Genomic DNA, 24,761 nt, shown 5'->3' on the forward strand with positions numbered 1-24,761 from the left:
GTTTTTGTCACCTGTCCGGGCTGTGGACGCTGGTGTAGGGCATAGTGATGAAGACCTCCGGTGATAAGGATATAATGTTCAGGTGGACCGGGCTATAAATCTGATAACATGTCCCCCCCCCCCTCTGGAAAGTGTATCACAAGCCGACTTGCACTGGCCAAATCTACAAATGCCTACTCACCCTATTTACTCCTGACATTAGGAATTGAAAGCAAATGCGCACTTGCTTAAAGTGAATTCCTAATCTTTAGGGCTCTGCGAGGTCAGATACTCGAATAAGAAAATTTTAAATACTCGTCGATTATTGAGTATCAGAAATTTGCCCTAATCGGGTACTCGTATACTCGAAAAAGCCACCTGTAAAACTCCCCGAATTATTTTTCCAGCCGACAATATTCGGTTAATCGACCACTCGTCGGGTACTCGACAATAATCTTTTGGCCAGACGCTTGATTTGAAATGGTATTATTTTGCCTTTATGTTTCAAGGGTCTGTCACCGACGTAACGATTTTAAGAAGTTGTTTTATGTCCTCGGACTATATTTGCTCTGACTTTTGCCGTACCGAAGCAATGTATTTTTATTATATTTATTAGCATTCTTTATAACACGTGAGGCGCTATTCGAATGTTTTAGGGACGTCGTCGTCAGACTCTGTCACTTTCATCTCGTCTCTTATTTGAAGGCTTTAAAAAGGGCTGCGCGAGCACACCTATATTAGCGTCTCTAGCAACCTTGAGTGGCCTGGGTAGAAAAACGGGGAAATAAATACAAACGAACATCCCTTTCAATGACCATAAGTGATTGGCGGGCTTGATTCACAAGTAACTCTTTTAGGTTTGTTTTTGAGGGTGCCTGAGTAATGTTCCTTAGTTTAATGGCTTCAAAAGTCGCTTAATGGCTTAGGCCTCAGGTCGTGCCTTGGGTATTAGCCTAGCTTATAATTTTTATTTTTATTATAAGAATTATTATTATAGTTTAGCGCTTTGTTAATTATATTTATCTTTTTTAACTTGTTATATGTTACCTAACATACATTTAAGTAGTAACTAGTAGGCTATTTAAAAAATTTCTTAATAACTCGACTACCCGAAAAGAACTCGTCGATTAATCAAGTACCCGAACGATTCTTCTAACTACTCGAATACTCGAACAAGGAACATTTGGAAATAATCGATTACTCGACAATCCGATTCGATCAAAATATTACCCGAATCGACTACTCGATGAAATATTTATTAATACTTGAAACCCGACTCGATTGCATAAAACCATTACCTATACTAATCTTCCAAAGATGGAAGGAAAGTAGTGTTGTAAGTCGGAAAATTTTCCGCGGAAAATTACCGAGGCCTTTTTTTCCGGAAAATTTTCCGTATTTTTCCGAAAAATATTAAAAACGTTTTCATTCCATGATTCGTCTAATATATTGTTTGCAAATTTAAATAAAGCGGCATTTTCACCTCATTTTTTCTAATCTAAAACCTATAGACTAGTTTAAACTGGTTAACAATGTAACACTATTAATGTTTTGTAGTATGTTTACTGATATTAGTCATTTTAAATCGATAAAAAGTTTAAAACATTAAAAACCCTTGAAAAGTAATTTATGTTTAAATTTTTTATTTTTCCGATTTGCGGAAAATTTTCTGGAAATTTTTCCGCATTTTATTTTTCCGGAAAATTAACAACCCTAAAGGAAAGTAACGAACTCAAGGGAAATTTACATATTACTGAAAAACCAAGCCACTCCTCTCATTCCTAAGGTCTTGCCAGATCGAGGGAAATTTCCCACATCTAGGGAAAATTGCGTATCAAAAATTTGGAAGAGGGAAATCTGACCGAAAATTCTCGATATCTAGGGAAATACGAGGTAAGAATGAATTTAAAGCGAAACTACTAAAAATTCTCAAGATCTGATAAAATTGATAAAATTTGAAAGAATAAATACAAGAAAATTGGCCACTGATAGTATTTTAGTCTCTGGTCGAATTTGTTATAGTAGTTTATTTAAGCCTTTGTTAAAAAAATCAAACAATATTAGAGATGAATTATGGGAATATAGTTCGATATTAAGAATATAGATTCCGCTTCATTTTCAATCAAAGCGGCCTACAGAGATAATTATTTTGAAAACAATGAAAACCATTTTTTCGCCAGTGTAAAGCCCAGTTCACACTATACAATTAATTGGGTCACTTAATTGAAACCAACTAATTGTAATCAAGAAAATGGAATAGTGTGAACAGAAAAATTGTAACCATTGTTCCAACTTTTTCTGTTCACACTGTACAATTTTCTTGCTTACAATTAGTTGGTTTCAATTAAGTGGCCCAATTAATTGTATAGTGTGAACTGGGCTTTACTTGTGTAATTTTTTTATATAAATATGAATGCCTCTTAGGTTTTGGAAAACTAAGGCCTATTTGGTTTGGAAAGGGACATCTTAACAGCGTAAAGGGAAATAACCTATTACAATTTGCCGAACTCTTACAGGTTTTCCGGGTATTATGGCAACTTTGATGGTTTCTTCATAGAGTGTTAGTTTTGTTCGATTTGGCAAAACAATGTATATCCACTTCGTTAGTTGCATCGTTAAAATATTGAAGATTTTGTTCCTAACAAAGAAGCTAATTTATAACTTAAGTGGTTACTCCATACAATTGCATATTTCGTTTTGAAAAACAATATATTTGTCAAGTAATAGATGTTGCAATGAAAATAATTTTTATTCGTATTTCCCAGGCTGGAAAAAATTCGTGGAAACCTTCACGTGTAAATAATTTTTGGTAAACGGTATGGACATAAGTGTATAATACCGTGATATAAGTCTGACACTTCCTATTCTTTACATGCTAAAGTTTTACGGATAACTATTTACAAGACAGACTGCATTACGAGCTCCGTCACCGTTTTGCGTCCGCTTGCTCCCGCGTCACACGTAAGCCTTTTAAAGCGTCTCACTAGGGGGAGATTTTCTTCTTGTTATGGCGTCACTTCGTTACTAGCTCACAGTAAAATATTCCCCAAAATGACAAACTTACGGAACAATATTATAGACTTTTGGGACAGTAATTTCAAATATAAAAATTCAATATCCAAAATTCTTAAATATTGAAGATGTGGTATGATTTAATACCGGTAGGTAGAAGACGTCAGTGTCCGTATTTAACCTGGTCAAAAACCTCTGATAAAAAGCGCAAGTGTTTAAATGTTTGTAAGACCAACCAAGACAGAAACATTTTAACCCAATATAATGATTTAACGAAACCAATGCTTTAAAAATTACAATACAAAATAATGCAAAAATGTTGCGATATCTTCAAATATTTTTAAACCGATAATCCAATAAAATAAAATGAAAAAATTATATGTAACATAATCACTTATAAGTCTGCCTCTGTATAAACTTCACATAAATAAAATTCCAATGAGACCTTGTTTCAAACGGAACATACAATGAGTGGACCTAAAAATGGAAAACTCTTGTAATCCTGGTGCAATTAAAGAAGCAACCATGGAAACAAAATCAAGTGAAGGTGATTAATTCTGCGCGTTTTCAAAATGCGCTTCACTAACTTTGTCTACTAAATAGCTGATCAAGTGTTTTTCGAAACGGAGTTGGAAATTACAGAATTTACATCATATACCGCGAACAACGTTTAATTAAAGAAAATGATTTTATGGCCTACTTATTAGTGATTATGTTACATATGGTTTTAGTCATACGCTCGATTTTCACCCGCGGTTTAAAATTTCTGTGGCAACTCTTACACGCGCTTAGCAACGTAAGAGGCACATTAAATCTGTATGGAAAAACCTATTCAACCTGTAAATTTTAGAGTTTAAAATCAAAATTTAAGAAATTTAGATTGGCTATGATACGTTTTTTTAATTTAAAATGAATTACAAAAGTTCAATGGTAAACGATTGTTCTGAACCTCTTACACCTGTATCTGTTTGCGCCCAATAATTTTAATGATGGACAACAATAGGTCTTTGCACATCTGCGGTTCCAACACACTCCGTTCGACCAACTTGCTGGGGCAACCTTCCAACTCCGTGTACTTATCGGCGATGAAATTCAGAGCTTCTTCCTTCAACTCGTCCGACTCGTACTCTTCGCCCATGACCAGGATTACCAAGACGTTGTACAAGGTCATGGTGAGGATAATTACAGAGATGCACATCTCTTTCAGTCCTTGCAGCAAGCACAGGTGGGAAGCATGCATCAACGCGAAGCAAGTGGTTTTAATGTGAGATGGCTTTGATGCACTGTAAACGTATTCGAGCAAATCTAGGACAGAAGCCTCCTCGAAAACATCCTCCCAGTGCAAGACATTATCTTCGCTCTCCTTCATGGCAGTTGTGAACATGGTACGGAAGTAGTCAGACTTAACTGCTAAGACGAGTTTGTGACAAGGGAAATCATGTTTCTTGGTTTTGATTGTGAAGTCCGTCAAGACGCCTTTCTCCAACAATATATTCATGGGCTCATACGACATACCTATAGGTTTTACAAAGTTCTCACAACCGAATGTCATCCAGATTCTCATGCAATTGTCCGGGACCAAATTTGAAACGCCTATACATGTTTTAAATTTGTTGTCGGTCAGAAATATATTCTCGCTTGTACCGATTTTTGAGCTGGTGATATCCCTTATTTTAATATTGCAGTAGCTGGCTTTCTATCGGTACCAATAGGCCAAGGGATGTAAAATTGCCATCGAAACAAATCTTCCAATAGTGACGTTCCTTTCGCAAGGTGTTAACTTTTACGTTAATTACGGAATAATTTCGCGGATCTAGAACAAACTGGGAAGTTTATTTCCAACTAGTACTCATGTTGATTCGATAAGAAAACTTAATCCGTAATTAGGCTTAGCTCGGGATAACGGGAACGATTTTCTTAACGTACTGCTCAGTAGCGGCGCGAGCAATAGGCCGGGGTAGGCCTGGAACTACTTTAAATTTTGGTAGGGCCTCCAAAAGTCGTCTTAAGGGACCTCCAAAATTTAATATATGGGCATCCAAATTAATTAATTTAAAAAATTATGTAATTTGTTTGCGAAATAATTTATTTATTTATTTATTTATTTATTAATTTTCCAATATTCAGTGCAAGTGATAGGCTTAACGACACTGCGGTTTTTATTCCTTTTAAAGGTATGAGTAGCTTTTCTTTGACAGTAGTTTATTTTTTAGTTTTAAATTTTCGCGAGCGCTACTATATCGAAATTGTATCTTTACAAATTAATGGTTCTTAAACTTACTTTACTTACGTCGTTAGTGTACCTACGTACATTCATTTTCGTAAAGTTGTAAGTTCTTATGTATGGGATGCACATGCGAAGTAACGAAGGAATGAATGTAAATTAATAGACCGGAATTCAGTCGTAGAAATAAGTAAATAACCCATCATTTGTTAAGTGTTATCGGTACACAAAAAAGGATCAACACACTCAGTTTTTAGTATTGTTTAAATTCATAATTAACTCTAATTTGTTCGTCGCGTACCCATTTTATCCACAAATTTTACCACTTGCTTCAAAAAAATAAAATAATCCACGTGGACGGATTTGAAAAACATTGTGGTGGAGGGGGGCTCCATAATTTTGGTGGGGCCTCCAAATGGTTGACCTACCTAACCCAAAAATCCTGGCGACGCTACTGGTACTGCTTCCTACAGAAACAAAGAGATTATGCTAACCTGGCTTAGCCAGACTCAGCAGACTGCCAGTCCGAGATTGAAGGACGCGTGGGCCAGCTTTTATAACACACCCCTCATACCTGATATGGGTATGGCCCAACCGGAAATCTGTATCTACGACTGACGTTCATTTGTGGGTTTTTTTAAAATTCTTTGAAATTACAATAAAATATATTACTATAAATGAAATTACAATGAAATAAATTACAATAAATGATATTACTCTAAATGAAACTACAATAAAATAAATTACTATAAATGATTTTACGATAAATGAAATTACAATAAAATAAATTACTTTATAATAAATTACTATAAAATAAATTACGATAAAGAAATTACTATAAAAGAAATTACTATAAAAGAAATAACTAAAAAAGATATTACTATAAAAGAAATGACTATAAAAGAAATTACTATAAAAGAAATAACTTCAAAATAAACTACTATAAAAGAAATTACTCTCAAAGTAAATACTATAAAAGAATTTACAAAATAAATTACTATAAATGATTTTACGATAAATGAAATTACGATAAAATATATCACTATAAATGAAATTACAATAAAATAAATTACTATATAATAAATTACTATAAAATAAATTACTATAAAATAAATTAATATAAAATAAATTACTATAAAAGAAATTACTATAAAAGAAACTACTATAAAAGAAATAACCTTAAAATAAACTACTATAAAAGAAATAACCTTAAAATAAACTACTATAAAAGAAATAACTCTCAAAGTAAATACTATAAAAGAATTTACAAAATAAATAACTGTAAAAAATTACTATAAAAGAAATGACTATAAAAAATTATTATAAAAGAAATAACTACAAAAGAAATTACTATTAAAAAAATAACTACAAAAGAAATTACTATTAAAGAAATAACTATATAAGAAAATCCTATAGAGAAAAAAAATTTCTGTAAAAGAAAATACTATAAAATAAATTACTATTAAAACATTATTATAAAAGAAATTACTATTAAAATAATATTATAAAAGAAATTACTATTAAAAAAATTACTATAAAATAATTTTTGTAATGTCTGTATGAATTCAAGTACATTTTAAACAATTACTACAAAATTATTGTTACTTTTTGAGCAATGAAAACCTATATACAGGGTGTCTCAATTTGCTCGATCAGGCCATTTTTCTCAAAATGTATTTATGCTAGGGTTCTGAAATTTTCAGGGTTTATTTGTTAGGTATGGAAGGCTTTGGTTACTAAATTTCAGAAAAATCGAAAGATTTTGTGTCGTTTTGGAAAATTTATTTTTTCACCGGTAGGTGTCACGCAAAATGTTTCGATAGAAAAGTTGTAGGGCATAGTCGAAAGTGTAAAAATAATTTTGGTTCGGTTGAAAAAGACCTATTTTTCACTGAGTTTGGAGGTCGGGGGAAAAACAAGTTGTACTAGCAGGCAATAGCCTTTAACGGAAACAATCGTACATAATCACAACACACATGTACATTTATTTTAGGGAACTTATGCTTTCAGCTATGTAGTTAATAATCAGATTTGCAAAAAGTTATTGTTAAAGAAAATTATTACGTTCAACACCTAATTAGACAAAGTTGACAAAGACCGCGTCTTCCATTTCGACGTGGTTACGAGTAAGATCATCAAACAAAGATTTGTATACCAAAAATTACGCTTATTTTTCTTTTGTTGTTTTTTAACGTGAAATATCAATTTCCGAGTAGTATTTAAAGCGTTTACATTTCGAAGTTAAAACATTATCTCAGCTTGGCCGATTGATGTCCAGTATGCCTCTTTACACTCGAGATCAGCGCGCTCATATGCTAGAATTATTTTACGGAGAAGGTCGTCGTAATGCTACTCTAGTAAGTCAGTTATTTTGACGAAGATTTCCCAATTGGTAGAAGTCATTAAAAAACATTTGTCACTTGGGCTAATTATTATTTGTTTATTTTTCGAAATCTTATAACTGAAATGCATGTTACCTACAATTCGTTAAAGGCTATTGCCTGCTAGTACAACTTGTTTTTTCCCCCGACCTCCAAACTCAGTGAAAAATAGGTCTTTTTCAACCAAACCAAAATTATTTTTACACTTTCGACTATGCCCTACAACTTTTCTATTGAAACATTTTGCGTGACACCTACCGGTGAATAAATAAATTTTCCAAAACGGCACAAAATCGTTCGATTTTTCTGAAATTTAGTAACCATAGCCTTCCATACCTAACTAATAAACCCTGAAAATTTCAGAACCCTAGCATAAATACATTTTGATAAAAATGGCCTGATCGAGCAAATTGAGACACCCTGTATATAGGGTTTCATTGCACAAAAAGTAACAATAATTTTGCAGTAATTGTTTAAAATGTACTTGAATTCATACAGACATTACAAAAATTATTTTATAGTAATTTTTTTAATAGTAATTTCTTTTATAATATTTTTTTAATAGTAATTTCTTTTATAATAATGTTTTAATAGTAATTTATTTTATAGTATTTTCTTTTACAGAAATTTTTTACTCTATAGGATTTTCTTATACATACAGAACCCTAGCATAAATACATTTTGAAAAAATGGCCTGATCGAGCAAATTGAGACACCCTGTATACAATTGAAGCTTGCAGCGCCACCACATGAGCTCGCGAAATTGATTTTGGATACTCGCTTTCTTGGCCAATGACGTCACCAAACTATTAGAATAATATTAAAATGTGAGACCAAAACCAGCGACTAAATTTAAAGGTAAAACACATAATAGGCCTTTCTATAAAGTAACATTGACTTTCTTGTTTTGATGTTGCTGCTACATAAAAACCAGTTGGAAGTAACAGAAGTACTTGATTTTGAGTAGAAAGTATATTAGGCGGTCGTTATTCAGTGATTCAAGTATCTTGACAATGTGACTCGTGAAACTGATGGGTCGGTAGTTTTCTGGGAGATAATTTGGCTCCCCTGGGGCCTTAGACGGTTTGAGGCGCCTGAGTGACTTTAGAACTTCATTACGCGTGAATTGGAAAGGCTCGGTAAGGAAGGTGGAAGGAGGTGTGGCTTGGGCCGAGGACCATTAGGGAAGAGGGCCATTATAGATGGACGAAAAGTGGGTGTTGAGTGCAGTAGCTATGTCTTGGTCATCCGTTGTAGTTTTGTCATTGGACGCTATGCTTATATTTTCGCTTGCAGTTGAAATGGGAGAAAAGCACTTTGAGTTGGTGCAAATGTTAGCAGTGATAATCTTTTGACTTTTTGACGTGAAGATCTTGTGAAGTGTGGGTAGTGGATCCTAGCCACTTTGTATTTATAGAGTTTGAAGGGGAGGTCATGGGAGTTAAGGCTGCGATATTTTTGAAATATCCGGCAAGTAGGCTCTTTTGCAAACCTCAAAGGCATACTTGGGTATTTGCTACGTATTGGTTTTTAAAGGCCGAGAACAGAGATTCAATTTTCTCGTGCGCGAATTTCGACCCCCGCAAAAATTGAGTGACAGCGTCGACAGCTTGACCGACGGCTCTGACTGTTTTTGAATAGAATATATACAATGAGCATAAAAAAAAGAGTTAAGCTACAATACATGGAATTGTCCTGGCGGTCACTCAAGCTGTCAGAGCTGTCATTTAAGTTGTTAGAGATGTCAATAAGTTGTCACTCATCAAAAAATTAAGTACAGGATAAGAGGGGTGGAAATTCGCTCTGGTCTCGGTCTTTAAGTGGAAGGTCGGTTCCGGCAGATTCTAGTAGGATGGCCTTAAAAATGATCCAACATTCCGCACTGTGAGGGCCAAGCTATCGACGTTAAGTGTGCGTTGAGGAAAGTGTAATCCCCATTGACAAAATCGAGAGTTTGGCTTGGGTGCGAAGGAAGGGATATATGGAGATAAAGGAAATTGAAGGGACAGAATGAAGTAGTATTGGAGGCTTGAGATTTGGCAGTGTTTGTTAGTACGACAAAAAAAACCTCTCCTGCTACTTTAACGAAGGAAAATTGATCACTGAATAAAATATTTCCGGCTGTTCGGTTAACAAATTAGATTGGCTAGTCAAAGCAGGCAACTGCTATTTATACTCAAACCAAACACATTTAACTAAGTTGGGCATTCACTTGAAAAACACATTTCATTGTTGCGTGAAATAAACAAGTCGGCCTAAAGTTAATGTACAATATCTGGATAAAGAAGTAAGTTTACAAAAATTTAAAAACAACACCATCGCTCTTCGGACTATATTTATTCACGCTTCGAAAACAAGTTGGCCCGTTCGGATTATTGATTCATGCACTTTCATAGGGCTTTCCACTCTATGTGAGGGTTACTTTATGGTTAGGCCCAGTGCATTTTCCACGTCGATGCAAAAAAAACGTTAGCCCTAGCCAATTTTTCGCGTCCATGCAAAAATACTCCGTTAAGCTTGTTTTCCACTGGCGCGCGCAACGACGCGTTTCTCAGCTTTGAAACGTTCAAACGTTTTACGCGCGTAATGAAAATAACATTATGAGGCGCGCTAATGGAAAACAAGGTTTAGGCATGGCCAGGGTTTGTGGAGAGATGGTTGATAGACTCCAATTTTTATTCTCTTTAATATTCTTAGTCTGCGCCAGAAGGCTCGTCATCAGCTCTCTGCTTTCGTCATATCAAGAAAGATTTTTTGCGTCTTCGACTCTACTCCATTTTATCAGTAGGCGATTCTTTTTATAAATTTTACGAATTTGCGGGCGGTAAATATAGTTTTATGAACAATGATTTTTATCGGTGCTGTGCTTTCGTTTTTTAATTTAGTTGTCTTTAAATAGTGGTAAAATGACATCGGAAATTTCAAATAAGTTTTTTTTAAGTTTTCTTACATAACATTTTTCCATAAATTCAAATCAATATTCTAATTTAACTTTAAAAATCTAATCTGTAAACTCGCAATTATAGCTACAAAACATCAGTGCGCTACTTTATTTTCAAAACCACGTATCTTTTAAAACAATTTGTGCAAAGATACGTGGTTTTTGAAATAAGATAGCGAATGAGCTTCACCGCTATACTTATATGTGCTGCAGAGAAGTGGTTGACATTTCAAAGGGGCTACATAGCGCTGACAGCGCCATCTATATTTTCCAATGGCGTTATCAAAGCTATACTATGGGAAAAAATCGGAGTCTATCAACCATCTCTCCACAAACCCTGGGCATGGCGAATTTTACGCGTCGCGTCGATGCAAAAAAACCCGTAAAGCTTGGTTTCCACCAGCACGCGTCAAAAAGCGACACTCAGCTTTGAAACGTGCTAATGTTGTTATGCGCGACAAAAAATTAACATTATGGCCAAGCTTTAGCCCTAGCGCATTTTTCGCGTCCATGCAAAAATACTCCGTTAGGCATGGCGCATTTTGCGTGTCGCATCGATGCAAAAAAAACTCCTTTAAGCGTACCACCTGTTTTTTTGGGTTAATGTAAAAGATTTCCACGGTGTTTTCGCGCTTTTGAAAACTAGCCCTTACAAGGACCATATAAAGAGCAGCTTGCACGTCCAGGCCCTAGGTATTAATACTTGCTTGCAAATCTCTGAATGATTTTTTTATTGAATAACTCTAATTATACGGTACTGAGTTTCCAAAGCATACTAAGTTCATTCAATCAATAATTACTTAAACTAGGTGGTCATAAATTAGTTATTAATTAGTTTTAATTTATTTATATATAAAATAAACTACGTTACCAATTATTAATGTCACTTCTCCAATTGCACTTATTTTTTATTTAAAAAATAACGTTAAACGAATTAACTTACTCATACATAACCGGTTATTTAATTTTAACTAACTCGAAATCGGCGTAAGCACTTTGAACTTATTTCGTTATGTTAAGTTAAGTTAAATAAAGTTCATAATCTAAAAATAAATTATATTTTAATATAATATATGTTTTCCGATTGCAAACCTTTTGGCAATGTTATTTCTTATAATTAATTAATTAATATTAATAATAATTTTAATGTTTTATTTCATGAATATAAATACAGCGAGTATTTATTACAATTTAATTATATTTGTACGTAGGTCATAATTATTTTTCATGATGCTGTCAAATTCACTTACATTTCACTAGGGTAAGAATTGTAGAATTTAGTTACTTCTTAATCGTTTGCAAAATTAGCATTGGTCTACTAATAAAGAAACTACGTCACACGATCGACTTCTAACCCCTAATCGAATAAGTTGCAGACTACCCAGTGGTGTGAGTTCATCGCCACACTCGTTATACCGGGAAAATACTTGCTCACGGAATTTCGGCGAATGGGTTGACCGCTATAGAGCGATATCAAAGTTGGCCGTGATTTAAGCATCCGGTTATCGTAACAGTAACAGCTGTTTCTAGACTGATTCTAGTCAACTCGGTGAGTTTTTTTTTCAATTTAAAATATTTAATAATATTAGCGAATGATGTCATATTAAAAAACACGATAATTAAATTTGGTTATCTAGGCCACAAATTACGTTTCATGATGGTTAGGAAATACATTTTTTATTTCAAAAATTATACATAGAATTCGGTGGCAAAGGAATGCTGAGTATTACAATTAGCCTAGCCTCACAGCCTCAAATAAAGGGCATGTGAACTTATTATGAATTTTGCCCGTAGGAAAGTATCATGACAATTTTAAATCATTACCTCGGTACGGTCAACTTCAATCAATATAAACATCGAAGTTAGACGTACATTTATAGTGGCCGGTACAGCCAACTTCGATCATGCGCGAAATAGAAGTTGGCCGTACCCAGGTAGTCCCCCGGTTCTTTTTTTTTCTTAGGACTACACCACTGAGACTACCACATCTCGATCGATAACGATCTCGTTCGATAAGGAGAAGTTCGAGATTGTGTTTGATTAAACTTGGAGTTTGAGAACTAAACACGTTGCGGAATAGCCTTCCTTGTTCGTTAGACCAATTTGAATTAGAAATCGAATAATAACAACAACCTGTTTTACGTAACAAGCGCCAAGTACCTTGGCATATGATGAATCTAGTGGTGCATTTTTTTACTCCTTTAGGACTTAGTTTGCATTCTATAGAGGAGTTTGTTTGAATATTTATAATTCGCCATCGAATGTCACCTAAATTCCTTATCTTCTTAGGCTACAAACTCCACAAGTGATTAATATACTGGCGTCTGACACTAGATGGGGTTAGAACATCATCAGCCTGGAGCTATATTGACTATTTAGGATGAATTAAATAGTATAAAAAGTGACATAATTACCAAAAGTGTGTCAATCGAACCTATTTCATAATGAATGTTACGAGCGAAATACAAGTTGGGAGGGGAGAAGGGAAAGTATGCCTTGGGGAGGGAAGGAAGTTAAAACCAACAAATAACGCCTCGTAGTGAGGAATTGAGGAACTAAGTAGCACTGGTCAAAGTTAGTGTATTTTTTGTTTTTTCGTCGTTCTGTGGAGATGCTATCGCCATCTACCTACGACATAATACCATAGACTAAAATAAGATCCAGAAAGGCGACAATATATAGTCTTTTATGTGGTCGATCTCGAGTCGAGCATTCCTTAAACCTTTAGCATACGAAAGTACAGGGATAGTCACACTTTTGATAGTATCTTAACAGGTACGCTTCAACTATCAACTCTTACATAATTCATAACCAGGGTCATGCAGAGGGATGCAGGAGAGGCAGACATTTCCAGGGCTCGGCGGAAAAGGGCCCACGATCTGGATTTAATAATTATATTAAGTTAGGAACCAACTTAGGCCCAAGAATTCTAGCGACTGTTATTGCCATTAAATCAGGTGGCGCGCCGGAGGGTGTTAGCATGGAATAACGAGAGAGGGGACGGCGGCCTTGTGTTGTAAAACTGGTCGTTAAAAACTTTAGGATCCCCTTTTCGGTTCATTCCCCCATAATATAGTAGGTACTTGCATGTTCATTTGCGCACACTTATCGCGCATTCACTCTAGTGCGATCGGTTTAGATGTCCGTATTTGAAAGCTATCCAGTAAGGTACAGCTTGTTTGTTTGATATTTTGTTGGCAGTTGCTGCAGACGATTTTTAACGTGACTTAAGGCAGAACAAGTTAACTTCAATTTTTTTAAATTAAAATGGTTATTAAAAACTGTTGCTACAAAAACTGTAAAAATGATTCGAGGTTTAACAATAATTATATGGATGGGATATTTTTTCTACCTTTTCCAAAACCCAAAACAAAATTGATGTAAACAAACTAAGCCTTTGCCGAGAGTAGAGAAGTATTTTCAATCTCCACCGCTAATGGTACGTCCAATAACCACTCAGCATAGCGATATGATGTAATGCGCGCCAAATATGCGCAGGAAGCTACAGAGGTTCCTACCTGAAAGGGGGAGAATGGGGGAAGACATTTTTACCTCGAACGTTTTTAGTACAGGCTTTCCTATTCTTACCGCCATGGTGTTAGCAAGCCCTTCATGCCACGCGAGCCAACAGCTCCCTATATGAACTTTAAAGACCGAGACCAGAGCGAATTTCCACCCCTCTTATCCTGTACTTAATTTTCTGATGAGTGACAACTTATTGACATCTCTAACAACTTAAATGACAGCTCTGACAGCTGGAGTGACCACCAGGACAATTCCATGTATTGTAGCTTAACTCTTTGTTTATGCTCATTGTATATATTCTATTCAAAAACAGTCAGAGCCGTCGGTCAAGCTGTCGACGCTGTCACTCAATTTTTGCGGGGGTCGAAATTCGCGCACGAGAAAATGGAATCTCTGTTCTCGGCCTTTAACCGTTAACCTCAACAAGTTTTTACGCAAAGGAGAAACCGAAGAATTCAGAAGAAAACTCCTTTCAACAGTGGGGGAGGATCTTGCTAACACACCGCAGGAGTTGTTCCGGGTTTTCAGCCAATGTCACGAGCTGGGATCAATCCCTGTTCGTCTTGCTAAACATTCTGATACCTTGGATTAATAATAAAAGCTAACGCTTACTGGATATTTCACATTTTGGGATTGCTTTCAGCGCCATCTGTCGATTTTTTCGTTTTGGTGGGACAAGCTTTTTAAGGAGGGCGCACCTGTTTCTGCACGAGGTGGATTATTACCAAATATTATTCTCTTGTATAGAAATTATGATTGTTTGGAGTTTTTAAAGGGAATATAACCTCAGGTATTTGGTGTGGAACACCAACGTTTGTAGCTCTGGCCGCTCTTGCCTTTGGCTTTAGAAATGTTTGGCGCCACTGTACGGGAAATTTGAAAAATTGAAGGGATCTTCCATAAAGATTGCTTTGCAGGTTATATTCCCTTTAAGTAATATTATGGTTATTATTTTACAAACTTCAGGCTTCCTTTTGACTTTAGGAAAAAGTACAAAAGATACTCTTAACATATGGGTTGTATATCCATATCTGGAATCGCTGTTGCATTTTGGGTATACACAATGTTTGACTCTTCGCATCTTATAACATTATTGTACCGTATTATACCGTTGAATTAATAAGTAATAACGACTTAACTATTAATAGCTTACAATGATTCCGCACGAAGCCTAAAACAGGACTCAAATTTCACTTATTTTTGAAACCTCGCGCACGGGCCGCGCAGCTTGTTCCATTATATTTTCTCCCCCGCCCCCTTCGCCCCCCTCGCTACCCCAACATATTCTCCAAAGTTTGAGAGACGCCCGCGAATGCTTTGACGAAGGTACGTGTGATATATCCAGTAAGCGTTAGCTTTTATTATTAATCCAAGCTGATACACTCTTTTAGAAGCCTGGCACGAAAAGGCCTTGCTCGTCACCATACCCACTCCCCATGCAGCAGCGGCGGATTTAGGCATGGCAGTTATGGGCGGCGGCCCAGGGCCCCGTTCAATCAAAGGTCCCACTTCACGGTCAAAAAAAATTTCAATATAATTTTTCTTAAATATTTAATTTTACATTTGCCCTGCAAAATGCATCTGATAACCAAGACTGGGGAAAATTGAGTAAGCGGAAACCATGTTAGTCCAGAGCCCCCAAATTTAACGGTCCACCTCAGCCTTTCATTTAGAAAGCCCACGGCCTCATAATTTGCCCAGGCCCCAAAATGTGTCTGCACGGACAGCACGGCCCGGTTCATAACTTCATTGTTAAGTCAGGAAATTGAAATAAAATGGTTTAATGCGTTTAGAAGTGTTCAAAGCGTCTTGACTCCTGCGCAATAAATAAATATAATTGAGCAGCCGATACCAAAATTCAAAAAAGCTAGATGGCTGAAGAGTACCTTTTATTAAAAATTATAATTAAGAAAATTATAATATCAGCTAGGCTAATATCCAAGGCACCACCTTAGGCCTAAGTCATCATGCGACTTTTGAAGCCCTTAATTCAGCCATTCAGGTGGCCGGGTTGCAATGCGTAGGAGGGTGGTAATATTTAATAGTTTTGTCGGCTGATTCTATTTTATTTACCAATCAAAGGCCTTGTATCTTACGCTTTTATCTCGAAATACGGTCCGTAAAATTGACCAATATAAAAATTTTATGACTTTAACCGCACTGTAAATACTTCGTAAAGGCTGTTATGTTTAAAAAAAACCGATAAGAATAATAAATTAACGGCTCCCTGAAAAAACCGGACACGCGTAATGCAATAGACCCATGTTGAAAGTTGGGGGGCCGAAAATTAACATATTTACCTGGCAACTCAGCATTTGGACGGAACATCCGTTTCCTTACTTCCGCCTGTATATTTCAATGGCGGTCACTTGGTTCAAAACGTCACAAACAGGATGTTCCGTCCAAAGGTCTCACTTAAGCCTCGTCTGCGGCCCCTCTTTTGTTATGGGTCTATTCGTGCTGCAGAAAATTAAACATTCGCTTCTTTATCCAAACAGCCACAAAACTATCTACAAAATGGCGGAAAGCAGTGTCTCGCGATAAAAAGCCACACAATCGTTTGAACTTTGGAAATAGGGCTTGAAAAATGCCAAAATTTCATCGGTCGTATTTGCTCTCATGAGGGACGGAAGATTCTGGGGCCCTTTAAATAAATGAGTAACTTAAACATGTTTGGTTCGTCTCATTTCAATCTTTTATCCGCCAATTTATGTCTTAGGTTAAATCCTCTACACGCGCTGGGGGAACGTGTAAGGGAAAGAGTCTCGTCACAATAAAACTGCCGCCATACTCCTACATTGTTAAATAATTCTTGTAATCATTTGATAGCTGAATTAAATGTAGAAATCAAATTAATGTCAGTATAGATTAAACTTAACTTCACTTGAAATAAAACCAAAATTGTAAGCGCGTTTAAAATTAAAACAAATCAATCAGTTAAAAGTGATTATGAATTGTTATAAATATTGTGTGTAAATTATTATTATTATTATTATTTTATTTATTGTGCCAAGAAAATAAAGATATTTTTTTTTACATACATTTACAATTTTGTGCTCAACCTTCTCCCACTACCTCAGCTGTGCTTGTGTTAAGTGAGAGCAATAATTATTTGTTATACAATCGATCGCGTTATCGAATTGGTTAACAATTTAAATGGCATTTAACAGATAAGTTAAACAAATTAAAATTATCTTTTACATTTTTTTTCAAGTAGTATTTAAAAATTTTAGAATGTTTTTCAGTTTTTAAATATATATATATATATATATATATATATATATATAAGCTGTATATTTTCCATTGTATTGTAAAATATGTGTTTCATTGTGATACCGAGGATGGTCCGTTTCGAAAATCCCACCGGATATTGGCCGGATATTGGCCGGATATTGGCCGGATATTGGCTATTCCGGCATCAAGCTTAAATAGAGGTGAATGGAAAAACCTCGCGACACAACCAAACAAACGTTTGGTATTGTGAATAAAGTATTTTATAGAAAGTTTGCATTTCTTCAACCAACATCACATTCGCCAAGCACTAAGTTTTCCCGAAGATGCCATTTTGTTATTTTTTCAGTTGGTAACGAGCGTAGGCATATAGCTCTCCCAACCCTGGTAGAAACAGTCAAAATTCTATATGGTGCAAACTAGGAGCAAGAAACACAAGGAAAACGCAACTCGTCAAAAGTCGCGCATTTTCTTGTGGACATTTTTCATTGGTTAGACGCTTTAGCGCCTGCTGCCGTCAGAAGGGAAAAAATCGGAAATTGTCAACCCCCGCCCGTAAAACGTTGAGCGTAAAGGTTCGTCCAATGAAATTTGTACACAATCTTGCGTTAGCGTGTTTAATGCTACCTGCGTTCTCCTTGTGTTTGTTGCTCCTAGGTGCAAGAAACCCGGGATAAGGCAGCAATTACGGATAAAGCCTTCGGAAAATCTTTCGGCCGAATATCGGAAAATCGGAATTTACCTATGAATGGTGGCGACGGCAACAAAAACTCATCAACGGACTCAAACACCCAAGTAAACGGCAACAAAGAACCAAACCATCGGCGGCGGACCTCAGTCAACAAATCAGCCAATGAACGCTCCTACGGAGCTGGATATGCTGAAGGTGGCACGGAAAACAATGCGGTCATTATCAAATAAACATCGAGACGGCCCTAGTGGTTCTAAAACAGAAAGAGGAGGACCTAATTTTATACGACAACAGAATTTGGGCGCTCATCGGATATGAAACCGAACTGGAAAAGGACACCCAGGAATCGTACGAAAAATACAGGGAGAAGATCACGGTTCTCAAACATCGACTGCAGTGATGGATTCGAAGTGATACACCGGCTCATTCCAAGTTTCCAACGTGGCAACGGTCGGCAAGATCATCACTCGTCACGTCGTCAATTATTGGTAGAATAGCGGTTCAAATTCATAACTTTGGAAAAAAACCTCCAAGGAGGAATTCAGGACTAAAGTCAAATTAACTTAAAAAAACACGGAAAGTCCTGCCCAATCTATCGAGATCGTAGCCATAGAGGTGCCTTATTTGTGCAAAGTGGAAACTGACCAAAAAGCTTTGAGGTAGAAAATTATATCAAAGGGAAATGGGGGCAATTGGCATACAAACCAAGTAGTGAATTAGTAGACAGTTCCAGTATGGACGTATTATTCGGTGGTGATTACTACTGGGCGATTGCCACGGGAAACATAGAGAGGTTTGGTGGCGCTCGAAACAAAATTCGGATGGGCGATACGGGTTGGCCGTAAACTGTTGCCAAATAGGTGTAATGAGAGTTGGGTTATGCGTCACGGGAGGTAGCAAACACTCTAAAGAAATTGTGGGAATTGGAAAGTATCGAGATCAATAGCGAAGACATTAAAAGCCCCGGAGAAGAAGTCGCGAAGGTCGTCTCGGAATTCAACTCTGAAATTAAAATGGAAGATGACAGATATCACTTCCCGTGGCAGGTAGAAAAGGAAACTTTACCCTTCCTTAGGGATCGCCAAAAATAGGCTTCGGCATTTGATGAGAAAGTTTGAGAACGAACCCATATTGTACAATGACTACAAAAATGTCATTGACGAGCAATTAAGAACGGGGATAGTAGAATTAGTGAAAAACCCATCGGAAGAAAAGACGGCCACATACTATCTTCCCCATGAACCAGTAGAAAAACCGGTACTACAAAACTGAGGGTAGTTTTCGACACGTCTTTGCACGCGCGGGGGCCCCTTCTCTAAATGATTGTTTGTCACCGGGCCCAAATCTTAACCCCGAGCTCCTTAAGCTACTGGTGAAATTTAGAACCCGTCACGTAGCCTTTACCGCGGACGTCGATAAGGCTTTTCTGCAAATTGCACTTTGGGAGGACGAAAGGGATTCGATACTGTCTTTGTGGGTTAAGGAGGAACAGGGCCCTACTTCGAAATTTAACAATCAAGAGTTTCAAGTTTTGCGCATGGCTAGGCTTCCGTTTGGGATTAAATCGACTCCATTCTATCTCGCGGCAATTATTGAACACCACCACAAATCGATTAAAAACGCGGACGAAGGGGTAGTCAAATTACTCGATGAAAACCTTTATGTATTTGATCTATTAGGTGGCGCCACAAACGTAGAATCAGCTTTCAAAATATCGGTTCAAATTATTAAATTAATGGAAAGTGCGAGTATGAGGTTTAGAAAATGGCGAACAAACTCCGCGGAACTTATGGCGCTATGGGGTTTGGTTTCGCCATGGGACTATTGTATTTTGCGTTTTTACAAAACGGTTTAATTCCAACGCTATAGGTTTACCACCAAATTATTTAATTTTATTGGTTATTTCGTGCAAATGTTTTAATAGCGCCATCTGTTTTGTTTAATAAAAAAACCCCAAATATCTAAAATTCTTAATTTTTGGCGTTTGCAAAAGTTTTGCCATGGCACAACCCATCTCATTCAGGACGAGGCGCTAGCAACAGCGTGAATTTGTATTCAATTCCATGATTCGCATCATTAAATATTTTTGTAAGCATTGAAACGTCTCCATATTTTTTATGAATAGATTTGGTATGAACAAAAACCACCATCGTCTCTACCAAATATACCCTGGTCAGATTTTATCGCGCCTGTTCATCTCCTACGTGTAGTAGCGAAAAGTGTAGCTACTCCTTTTCCATATAGTTTGAACAAAGACAAAAGCAGTTTGTTATAATGACCTTGACTGCCGTTCGCTTAATAAAGAATTATCACCTTCCAGGAATTTAGAATATCGGAAGAATAAACTTTACCTATCCAGGGTTATTAGCATTCAGTTAGGGCCAATTCCATTTCAAGAACGAGGCGCTGTTTGAGCGGACACCCTCCAATCGCAGATTGCCGCGCAGTGATGCCAGATCGAGGGAAATTCCCGCCATATAGGAAAATTTTGACATCTAAAAATAGGAAAAAGAAAAAGCGAAATCTGACCAAAAATTACCAAATCTAGGGAAATTCGAGGGGGAAATTTATCTTATTCAAAGCTAACATAAAAAATGGCACACCTTTTTTAAATTGACTTATTATTAAAGAGTCAATTAATACAAACATAAGTATTTGGTTGGATTCGCATTATCTGGTGCCTCTGAAATTGTTTTTTAGGCAATTTGAAAAGTCGTCTGCTAAATAACTGATTTTTATACTGGTAAAATTGTTCCTAGCTTTTATTCATTGCAAAATGAAAATAAGGTATTATTTTCATTAGGACATTTGTTATTTTTGTTTTACAACGTCCCAAGTAATTGTTTTACGCCAATATCATTCTTTTCAGTGTTTTTAAAACTAGGAAGATTTTAGTCCAAAAAGGAAAATTTCAAGGATCGGGAAGAAAAATTCCATTTTCGCGAACTGGCATCACTGGCCGCGCACAAGTTCTTTGTTTGTGGCGAGTGTCAGACAGTCTTTAAACTGGTGCCCAAGTTTTGAGTGTTAAGCCTATTATCGGAAAAAGTTTGAGAATTGGAATCACTATGAAGGAAGGAAGCTGGAAGGAAACTTTCAAGTTTATTCGTTATATCCATGATACGTCCGAAGTATGCCTGAAAGTGACCGCGATGCAGAAGGAACGACAAGTTTGGAAACTTAGTTTCAAATACAGTTACGTTAATTCGCAATCTTTCAATTTGTCAGTAACGGGGGAACAGGATCGAGGATATAGATACAGGGCTAGCTACTGCGAAATCGAATTCACCGAATCCACAAAAGTAATAGGGCAACAACGTATTAATCTCAACGAGCACAACTTTAATAAATTCAAAGGTACCATTGCCTGTCTCCACTCTTCTGGGAGCCAGTTCATTCCCATCTCAGTGACCTTCGGCTGCGAAGGTGTCTCAAAACCTGAGGGGATTTCTTACAATTTCGTCAACAAAATGTTAGAGAAAGGCTTCTTGACTGACTTCACCATAAAAACCAAGCGTCAAGTTTACCCTTGTCATAAACTCGTCTTGGCGAACAGCTCTGAATACTTCATGACAATGTTCCTAACTCCCATGAAAGAGAGTGAAGATAGTATCTTGAATTGGGAGGACGTTTTTGACGAGACTACCGTCCAGGATTTGCTTCAGTTCATTTACACCGGATCCAAGCCACCAAATATTTCCGCCACTAGCTTCACGTTGATTCAGGCATCCCATCTGTGCCTGCTGGAAACATTGAAAGATATGTGCGCCACTGAAATCATTCCAGCCATGACCTTGGACAACGTCGTGGAAATCCTGTCCATAGGTGAAAAATACGAGTCGGATGAGTTGAAGGAAGCCGCTTTGAATTTCATCGTGGAGAAATTCGACCATTTGGAGGGCGACCCGAGCAAGTTGGTCGGATGGAGCGTGATGGAACCAGAAATGATCAAGAGCGTGTTTATGTCCATTATTAAAATTATTGGGCGGAAAAAGATACAGGTGTAAGAAGTTATTGCAACTGATTAAGTAATTTTCTACATTTGACATTTGTTCTTAATGTGATAAAACGTATCACAATTTTAAACTCTTAAATTTAGAGCTTTAATTTAAATATATTGAAAGCTATTATTTCTAGTCTCGACTTTAGTCCTTGTATTTGAAATGCATATGATTCATTAAATAATTTTAGTAGCATTGAAATGTGTATTATTATTTCGTACTTCTACCCGACTTCTGTTTTAGATAGATTCGGCGTAGGGTTGGCAAAAATGTTGTTCTTGGTTCTTGGGCTTTGATGTAGTTTGAGTTAGTAAGTACGGATATTCATTATGTTTTCAGGTAAAACTTAAATATTTTTAAATATTAGATAGGTGAAGCTAGAAAACCGCGTACGAGTATAGCAGCAGGTTTATTGTGATCAGACGCGTTAGGGGTAAGGGGCTCCGACGAACCAAAGCAGAATCTTCCATTCCTCGTGATAGCATTTATGACCAATCAAACTTTGGGATTTTTTAATGCCCCAGTACCGATGGTAAAACGATTTTGTGGCCTTTAACCCGAATGTAGATGGTTTTAAGGTTGTTTGAATAAAGGCGCGGGTGGTTTCATAAGTCCGTCCAATTTTTTTTTATTATTTTTAGGACAATAATTGGTAAACGCTTTAGATAGAAGTCATTCGTTTGAATCAACCGAGAAAATTATTGAATATCTTCCTTTAATTTTTGAAATTTCTATCGGAGGAAAGATAATAAATATTTCTGATATAATGAGGATAATTTTCGCTTGTTCGGGTATTTCTCAGAAAGGTTTTATCTATAAAGTAGTTTATGTCGAGCAATATGTTTTTCCAAAATGTCTGCCTGGAACCATTTTACCAGATTCGAATCTGCAATATTTTCTTCCATCTCAAACGACCGAGCGTGGATAACGGACGAAACACGAAAGTAGAACACAAACGGCGACAATTGAACCCACCCGACAACATAAATTATTGGAAAACTATTTCCAAGACGACCTCGGTGTTCGTAATACTTGGAACGAGCGAGAAACAGAAACGAACGAATAACCGAGACAAAACCAAAACAGGGCCAAATTCGAGGTCGATGTATAGGTGGCTACGATTTATACAACAACAATGTTAGACTAAGTTGAGCGCTCGAGGTTGAGGGTAGAAATCCCATTTGTTTTACAAATATATAGTATGTGAACGAACACTCGGCAAACGCTATGGTAGATCCGAGGGCAGACCCCAGCGACCTGTGAAATCTTCCAACGGTTTTTTGGGGAATTTCCATTCCCGCTATATTGTAACTTGCTGGGGTCCTATTCTAGATAGAAGCATTCTACGCTAGACTCGGTGGCGGCATAACGGGGTAAAACCTTAATCCTGATAGACAGGTAGATAAAAGCATTGGTCAGCGTCACCGAGGGTCAGCGAGAGAGGGGAAAACCAGGGTAGGACCAAGCTTTCTTGTATGGAAGCGTTGCTTTTTATAAGCAGTTGGAAAGTGAAATTCGTGGCTACCACTAGGGTAACAATTTAGGCTCTATGAAAAGGAGAGCTTTAGAAACATAGTCAAATAAAATAATAGTAGTGAAATTTCCGTCTCCTCATTTAAGAAAAATAAATTAAGTACTAACAGTCTTATAATTAGTCTATACCACAAGTTCCAGAAACGCGTAAACAAAACGCAAGAGCTCACTAGGAGACTCAACACGACCCACCCTATAAAGCCGAAACTACACATTGAAACTTTATGGTTGCCTCGCAGACAGTTATAGCATAATGAGCGTTCCTTGGTGACCTTCCAACGTTCCTCGATCGTAGATTTTAGCAGGGATTCACATTTGTAGACGGGATGGGCTCACCCACAAGAGTCTTGGACTGCGCCATGATGTCCGATTTCGTTGTTCCAGGAATGTTGTAAACTATGTAGTCCTAAACAAATGATCATGCGCAATTTTCAGGATAACGGAATGACATAGCCTTCGGTGTCGGTGTGTAAAATGGCGAAAGACTACCTTGCCGTACCAGACGAAAGAGTATATTTCGCTGGAAGTGCGCTTATTATCCCTAAGAGGGGCAATCTCCAGGCTGATACAATTACCGCACTGACGTCTTTAAAGTTATGGTGGAAGGACAGACACTCGAGGTATTGCAACTGCAACGAATTAGTGTAGTAAATTAATTTTGAGTTCATGATAATAATTTTCAAATATAGGTAGAAACCTTTTTATTTTGGATAATTCAGTATATTCACATTATAAATTATTTTTTCGATAAAGAATTATTGATCGATTTCTAGTTGAAAAATTAATAAACAAATATTACGGAAATTATTTATTGGTCTCTTTATTTTGTTGTTGGAGAAAAATAAACGGTTTTATTTGTCTACAAAGTGATTTGGTAAATTGTCTTAAGCAATATATTTTGAATTAAAATAGTTAACTATTCTAATTCTACTACGCTATCTGATCTTCTACGATTATCCATAAATAACCACAAATGACGTGGATAACGGTCAGATAATGCCGAACTCTACGACTGTATCAATTGTTACGATATTCAAATATATCACAATAGTGCGTTGCGGCATCTCGCGAATGGGTCAGAAATCTCTCTTAAAATCCAAATTTCTTCATGCAGCCGAAAACGTAATTCACAAATGATCAGTACTAACTAAAAATATAATATTCAATCCAGTCGGACTTAATGTAAACATTATGTACATTTAAATTTGAAAACCCGCAAAAACCACTAAAATGCTCACATGCC

General features: G+C 36.6%; 2 protein-coding genes across 2 annotated transcripts; one reads left to right on the plus strand and one right to left on the minus strand.

Annotated features, from left to right (window-relative positions):
• Positions 1-3,943: 3,943 nt before the first annotated feature.
• LOC149962938 (speckle-type POZ protein-like) lies at positions 3,944-4,504 on the minus strand. The gene has a single exon (XM_090164473.1). The coding sequence runs from the start codon at positions 4,502-4,504 to the stop codon at positions 3,944-3,946; it is 561 nt and encodes a 186-aa protein (XP_090020599.1).
• Positions 4,505-21,052: 16,548 nt separating this feature from the next.
• LOC149962939 (speckle-type POZ protein-like) lies at positions 21,053-21,991 on the plus strand. The gene has a single exon (XM_090164474.1). It carries the CDS (start codon positions 21,053-21,055, stop codon positions 21,989-21,991), a length of 939 nt encoding a protein of 312 aa, XP_090020600.1.
• Positions 21,992-24,761: the final 2,770 nt, after the last annotated feature.

This window comes from Leiobunum rupestre, chromosome 1, assembly GCF_980474605.1.
Source record: "Leiobunum rupestre chromosome 1, qqLeiRupe1.1.hap1, whole genome shotgun sequence".
NCBI classification, from domain to species: Eukaryota; Metazoa; Arthropoda; class Arachnida; order Opiliones; family Sclerosomatidae; genus Leiobunum; species Leiobunum rupestre.